The sequence below is a fragment of the Oncorhynchus tshawytscha genome, unplaced genomic scaffold (genome assembly GCF_018296145.1).
Source record: "Oncorhynchus tshawytscha isolate Ot180627B unplaced genomic scaffold, Otsh_v2.0 Un_contig_11676_pilon_pilon, whole genome shotgun sequence".
NCBI classification, from domain to species: domain Eukaryota; kingdom Metazoa; phylum Chordata; class Actinopteri; order Salmoniformes; family Salmonidae; genus Oncorhynchus; species Oncorhynchus tshawytscha.
The window spans coordinates 20012-27500 of record NW_024607526.1 but is presented as its reverse complement, the minus strand read 5'-3'; the positions used below and the strand labels follow the sequence as shown (position 1 = coordinate 27500).

The window sequence follows — 7489 nt, the reverse complement described above, 5'->3', positions numbered from 1 at the left end:
GTTCCCAATCAGAGACAACGAGAATCACCTGCCTCTGATTGAGAACCGCTTCAGGCAACCATAGACTTTTCTAGATAACCCTACTAAGTCACAATCCCATAAACCTACTAAAACCCCAAGACTAAACACACCACATAAATCACCCATGTCACACCCTGGCCTGACCGAAATAATAAAGAGAACACAGAATACTAAGACCAGGGCGTGACACTCTTCTCTTGATTAATTCATTCCTGACACACGTTGGTGTCCCAGGTCTAAACCAGTCACTGATTCAGAGGGGAACACTGAAAACAAGCAGTGGAACGTGTGGGGGGCTTTCGAGGGTCCAGAGTTGAGTTTGAGGCGTGCTTGATGGGCAACGTTGCAGAGGTGACAGACAATCTGTAAGAGGGACAACCGTTTCTGTAACAAAGCCATTTCAGGAAGTACTTTTTTTTTTTTTTTAAGACAATATCAGGACTGTGGTTTTCAACCCGGCTGTAGTTACAGCCGTTCTGCTCTCGCACTAAGAGGAGGGTCTAGCTTCTATAATCTGCACTAAAAGCCATTTCAGAAAGTACATTTAAAAAGAAGACAATATCAGGACTGTGGTTTTCAACCCGGCTGTAGTTACAGCCGTTCTGCTCTCGCACTAAGAGGAGGGTCTAGCTTCTATAATCTGCACTAAAAGCCATTTCAGAAAGTACATTTAAAAAGAAGACAATATCAGGACTGTGGTTTTCTACAGTTGGTAGAAGTGTTTTAATCCATAAAAACCTTTAGCCAATACTGTGAATAACAGTTGGTACGAGTGCTTTAATCCCTCTTAAGAATCCTTAATGGTCCTTCCAAGAGCCGTACTTTTAATCTAATCTTTAAATCAGCTTTAACGACGGCGGAAGAGACTCTGGATTCTCCCTAAACCTCGTTGAGTGATTGGTAGGATATTGAGATATAGGTCCCTTCTGGTTCAGACCTTATCGGTGGGGATTCCATCAGCGAGGATTGGAGGAGACAACACCGTAGGGATTCCAGCAGCGAGGATTTGAGGAGACAACAGCGTGGGGATTCCATCAGTAAGGATTGGAGGAGACAACAGCGTAGGGATTCCAGCAGCGAGGATTGGAGGAGACAACAGCGTGGGGATTCCATCAGTAAGGATTGGAGGAGACAACAGCGTAGGGATTCCAGCAGCGAGGATTGGAGGAGACAACAGCGTGGGGATTCCAGCAGCGAGGATTGGAGGAGACAACAGCGTGGGGATTCCAGCAGCGAGGATTGGAGGAGACAACAGCGTGGGGATTCCAGCAGTAAGGATTGGAGGAGACAACAGCGTGGGGATTCCAGCAGTAAGGATTGGAGGAGACAACAGCGTGGGGATTCCAGCAGCGAGGATTGGAGGAGACAACAGCGTGGGGATTCCAGCAGCGAGGATTGGAGGAGACAACAGCGTAGGGATTCCAGCAGCGAGGATTGGAGGAGACAACAGCGTAGGGATTCCAGCAGCGAGGATTGGAGGAGACAACAGCGTAGGGATTCCAGCAGCGAGGATTGGAGGAGACAACAGCGTGGGGATTCCAGCAGCGAGGATTGGAGGATACAACAGCGTGGGGATTCCATCAGTAAGGATTGGAGGAGACAACAGCGTGGGGATTCCAGCAGCGAGGATTGGAGGAGACAACAGCGTGGGGATTCCAGCAGCGAGGATTGGAGGAGACAACAGCGTAGGGATTCCAGCAGCGAGGATTGGAGGAGACAACAGCGTGGGGATTCCATCAGTAAGGATTGGAGGAGACAACAGCGTGGGGATTCCAGCAGCGAGGATTGGAGGAGACAACAGCGTGGGGATTCCAGCAGCGAGGATTGGAGGAGACAACAGCGTGGGGATTCCAGCAGCGAGGATTGGAGGAGACAACAGCGTAGGGATTCCAGCAGCGAGGATTGGAGGAGACAACAGCGTGGGGATTCCAGCAGCGAGGATTGGAGGAGACAACAGCGTGGGGATTCCAGCAGCGAGGATTGGAGGAGACAACAGCGTGGGGATTCCAGCAGCGAGGATTGGAGGAGACAACAGCGTGGGGATTCCAGCAGCGAGGGATGGAGGAGACAACAGCGTGGGGATTCCAGCAGCGAGGATTGGAGGAGACAACAGCGTGGGGATTCAATCAGTAAGGATTGGAGGAGACAACAGCGTGGGGATTCCAGCAGCGAGGATTGGAGGAGACAACAGCGTAGGGATTCCATCAGCAAGGATTGGAGGAGACAACAGCGTAGGGATTCTAGCAGCGAGGATTGGAGGAGACAACAGCGTGGGGATTCCAGCAGCGAGGATTGGAGGAGACAACAGCGTGGGGATTCCAGCAGCGAGGATTGGAGGAGACAACAGCGTGGGGAATCCAGCAGCAAGGATTGGAGGAGACAACAGCGTGGGGATTCCAGCAGCGAGGATTGGAGGAGACAACAGCGTGGGGATTCCAGCAGCGAGGATTGGAGGAGACAACAGCGTGGGGATTCCAGCAGCGAGGATTGGAGGAGACAACAGCGTGGGGATTCCAGCAGCGAGGATTGGAGGAGACAACAGCGTGGGGATTCCAGCAGCGAGGATTGGAGGAGACAACAGCGTGGGGAATCCAGCAGCAAGGATTGGAGGAGACAACAGCGTGGGGATTCCAGCAGCAAGGATTGGAGGAGACAACAGCGTGGGGATTCCAGCAGCAAGGATTGGAGGAGACAACAGCTTGACTAGAAGTGTTTCCTCAGGACATGTTACCACTATTTCTAGTGATATTTACTGTATTGTAATACTGTTTGTGTGATGCTGCCTGTGATGAGCAACGCTATAGAGCGAGGAGCCACGTGACAGACGTGAATGTCCTGAAGTGGGCCACAGGGTGAATGATATTGGGCCCTGTGTGGATGTGCAAGCAGAAGTAGATACTCCGCTTGACGCTGGGCTCTCTCTCACACACACACACACACACACACACACACACACACACACACACACACACACACACACACACACAGCTGTTACATAAAGAGAGAGGACCGACCCACGGCTACTGAAGGGGAGAAGACAGGACATCGTGAAGAGACAGATTTGCAGTGTGGAGTTAATCTACTTGGTGAATGAGCGATCATGCCGTTCCACCCAGTTGTGGCGCTGGCGCAGGGCAGAGAGCATGCTGGGAATCTGATGAGGCCTCTCAGCTGGCCAGGGGCAGGAGGAATGTCTCTCACTACCATTCTATCAATTTCTCTATCTACTCTCTTCAAAACAAATTGCAGTCCACAACCTAAAGGGGTTCTTCGGCTATCCTCACCCTTTGGTTCCATAGAGAACCCTTTTGAGTTCCATGTAGAACACTTTTCACATACGGTTCTACATGGATCTCAAAAGCGTTCTACCTGGAACCGAAAGTGTTCTACCTGGAACCAAAAGCGTTCTACCTGGAACCGAAAGTGTTCTACCTGGAACCAAAATAATTCTACCTGGAACCAAAAGAGTTCTACCTGGAACCAAAATAATTCTACCTGGAACAAAAAATAATTCCACCTGGAACCAAAATAATTCCACCTGGAACCAAAAGAGTTCTACCTGGAACCAAAATAATTCCACCTAGAACCAAAAGAGTTCTACCTGGAACCAAAATAATTCCACCTGGAACCAAATGAGTTCTACCTGGAACCAAAAGGGTCTTCCTTTGGGGACAGCCGAATAACCATTTTGGAACCCTTTTTTTGAAGTGTGTAGGGCTCTCTCCCTCTCTCATCTATTTATCCCTCTGGTTCATTTTCTCTCTGTCCTTCTCTCTTTCTTTCTCGGTCTCTCACTCTCTATCCATCACTCTCATTATTGCGCTCTCTCTCTCTCTCACTCTCCCTCCCTCTCTTCTCTCCCTCTCTCCCTCCCTCACCTGCTTACACCGTGACTGTCAAACCTCTAAACCACTCTCCTCGTTCTGTTATCCTCTCCCTCTCTCTCTATCTCTCTCTCCCTCTCTCTCCCTCCCTCTCTCTCTCTCTCTCTCCCTCCCTCCCCTGCTTACAGCCGTGACTGTCAAACCTCCAAACCCCTCTCCTCGTTCTGTTATCCTCTCCCTCTTCTCATCTCTATTTTTCCTGTTCCGTCCATCTGATCTGATCACAGCATGTGCAGCCAGCTTACTTTGTTAATAGGCTAATTAAGAGTTGTTTTGATTAATTGGGACGAGGGGTTATCTGCAAGGTCTCGCCAAAGGCGTGAATGAAGGAGCGTCCCAGCGCGATATCAGTGTCATGTCACCTTCCACCTGGAGGACGGATAGGAGGGGGGGGGCCTTCCACCTGGAGGACGGATGGGAGGGGGGACCTTCCACCTGGAGGACGGATGGGAGGGGGGACCTTCCACCTGGAGGACGGATGGGGGGGGGCCTTCCACCTGGAGGACGGATGGGAGGGGGGGGACCGTCCACCTGGAGGACGGATGGGAGGGGGGGGACCTTCCACCTGGAGGACGGATGGGAAGGGGGACCTTCCACCAGGAGGATGGATGGGAGGGGGGACCTTCCACCTGGAGGACGGATGGGAGGGGGGACCTTCCACCTGGAGGACGGATGGGAGGGGGGCATTCCACCTGGAGGACGGATGGGAGGGGGGACCTTCCACCTGGAGGATGGATGGGAGGGGGGGGACCTTCCACCTGGAGGATGGATGAATGAGAGGGGGGGGGCCTTCCACCTGGAGGACGGATGGGAGGGGGGCCTTCCACCAGGAGGATGGATGGGAGGGGGGACCTTCCACCTGGAGGACGGATGGGAGGGGGAGGGCCTTCCAACTGGAGGACGGATGGGGGGAGGGCCTTCCACCTGGAGGACGGATGGGAGGGGGGGCCTTCCACCTGGAGGACGGATGGGAGGGGGGACCTTCCACCTGGAGGACGGATGGGAGGGGGGCATTCCACCTGGAGGACGGATGGGAGGGGGGGACCTTCCACCTGGAGGACGGATGGGAGGGGGGACCTTCCACCTGGAGGACGGATGGGGGCCTTCCACCTGGAGGACGGATGGGAGGGGGGGGACCTTCCACCTGGAGGACGGATGGAAGGGGGGGACCTTCCACCTGGAGGATGGATGGGGGGGGACCTTCCACCTGGAGGACAGATGGGGGGACCTTCCACCTTGAGGACGGATGTGGGGGGGACCTTCCACCTGGAGGACGGATGGGGGTGGACCTTCCACCTGGAGGACGGATGGGGGCCTTCCACCTGGAGGACGGATGGGGGGGGCCTTCCACCTGGAGGACGGATGGGAGGGGGGACCTTCCACCTGGAGGACGGATGGGGGGACCTTCCACCTGGAGGACGGATGTGGGGGGACCTTCCACCTGGAGGACGGATGGGGGGGGGACCTTCCACCTGGAGGATGGATGGGAGGGGGACCTTCCACCTGGAGGACGGAGGGGGGGACCTTCCACCTGGAGGACGGAGGGGGGCCTTCCACCTGGAGGACGGATGGGGGAGGACCTTCCACCTGGAGGATGGATGGGAGGGGGGGGACCTTCCACCTGGAGGACGGATGGGAGGGGGGGACCTAAACCGCTAAACGCGTTAAACGGCTAAACGGCTAAACGGCTAAACTGCTAAATGGCTACACGGCTAAACGGTTAAACGGTTAAACGGCTAAATGGCTAAACTGCTAAACCGCTAAACCGCTAAATGGTTAAGAGTTGCTTTTCCTCTATCGAGTGGCGCAGCGGTCTGCATCTCAGTGCTAGAGGCGTCACTACAGACCCTGGGGGACCTAAACGGCTAAACGGCTACACGGCTCAGGTCAGGCGTCACTACAGACCCTGGGGGACCTAAACCGCTAAACGGCTACACGGCTCAGGTCAGGCGTCACTACAGACCCTGGGGGGACCTAAACCGCTAAACGGCTACACGGCTCAGGTCAGGCGTCACTACAGACCCTGGGGGGGACCTAAACCGCTAAACGGCTACACGGCTCAGGTCAGGCGTCACTACAGACCCTGTTTCGATTCCAGGCTGCATCACAACTGGCCGTGATTTTGAGTCCCACAGGGCAACGCACAATTGGCCCAGCGTTGTCCCGGGTTAGAGTTTGGCCGGGGTAGTCCGTCATTGTAAATAACAATATGTTCTTAAACTGACCTGCCTAATTAAATAAAGGTACAATTAAAAAATGAATTAAAAAAAATATAATAATCGCTCCTCTTTCACCCAGTTGCCAAACTAACCCTGATTCAGATGACCCTCCTACCCATGCTAGATTACAGAGATGTAATTTATAGATCGGCAGGTAAAGGTGCTTTCGAGCAGCTAGATGTTCTTTACCATTCGGCCATCAGATTTGCCACCAATGCTCCTTATAGGACACATCACTGCACTCTATCCTCCTCTGTAAACTGGTCATCTCTGTGTACCTCTAGCAAGACCCACTGGTTGATGCTTATTTATAAAACCCTCTTAGACCTCGCTCCCCCCTACCTGAGATATCTACTGCAGCCCTCTTCCTCCACATACAACACCCGTTCTGCCAGTCACCTTCTGTTAAAGGTCCCCAAAGCAAACACATCCCTGAGTCCCTCCTCTTTTCAGTTCCCTGAAGCTAGCGACTGGAACGAGCTGCAAAACAACACTCAAACTGGACTGTTTTATCTCCATCTCTTCACTCAAAGACTCAATCATGGACACTCTTACTGACAGTTGTGTCTGCTTCATGTGATGTATTGTTGTCTCTACCTTCTTGCCCTTTGTGCTGTTGTCTGTGCCCAATAATGTTTGTACCATGTTGTGTTGCTACCATGTTGTGCTGCTACCATGTTGTGCTGCTACCATGTTGTGCTGCTACCATGTTGTGTTGCTACCATGTTGTGTTGCTACCATGTTGTGCTGCTACCATGTTGTGCTGCTACCATGTTGTGCTGCTACCATGTTGTGTTGCTACCATGTTGTACTGCAGGCCTATTGTGTTGCTACCATGCTGTTGTCATGTGTTGCAACCATCCTGTTATCATTATGGCTGTGTTGTCATGTGTTGCTGCCATGCTGTGTTGTTATGTGTTGCTGCCATGCTGTGTTGTCATGTGTTGCTGCCATGCTGTGTTGTTATGTGTTGCTACCATGCTGTGTTGTCATGTGTTGCTGCCATGCTGTGTTGTCATGTGTTGCTACCATGCTGTGTTGTTATGTGTTGCTACCATGCTGTGTTGTTATGTGTTGCTGCCATGCTGTGTTGTTATGTGTTGCTACCATGCTGTGTTGTCATGTGTTGCTGTGTTGTCATGTGTTGCTGCCATGCTGTGTTGTCATGTGTTGCTACCATGCTGTGTTGTTATGTGTTGCTACCATGCTGTGTTGTTATGTGTTGCTGCCATGCTGTGTTGTCATGTGTTGCTACCATGCTGTGTTGTTATGTGTTGCTACCATGCTGTGTTGTTATGTGTTGCTGCCATGCTGTGTTGTCATGTGTTGCTACCATGCTGTGTTGTTATGTGTTGCTACCATGCT

General features: G+C 52.6%; 1 protein-coding gene across 1 annotated transcript; it reads left to right on the top strand.

The window, feature by feature from the left end:
* Positions 1-4775: 4775 nt before the first annotated feature.
* On the top strand, positions 4776-5564 carry LOC121842600 (glycine-rich cell wall structural protein 1-like). The gene has a single exon (XM_042312484.1). It carries the CDS (start codon positions 4776-4778, stop codon positions 5562-5564), a length of 789 nt encoding a protein of 262 aa, XP_042168418.1.
* Positions 5565-7489: the final 1925 nt, after the last annotated feature.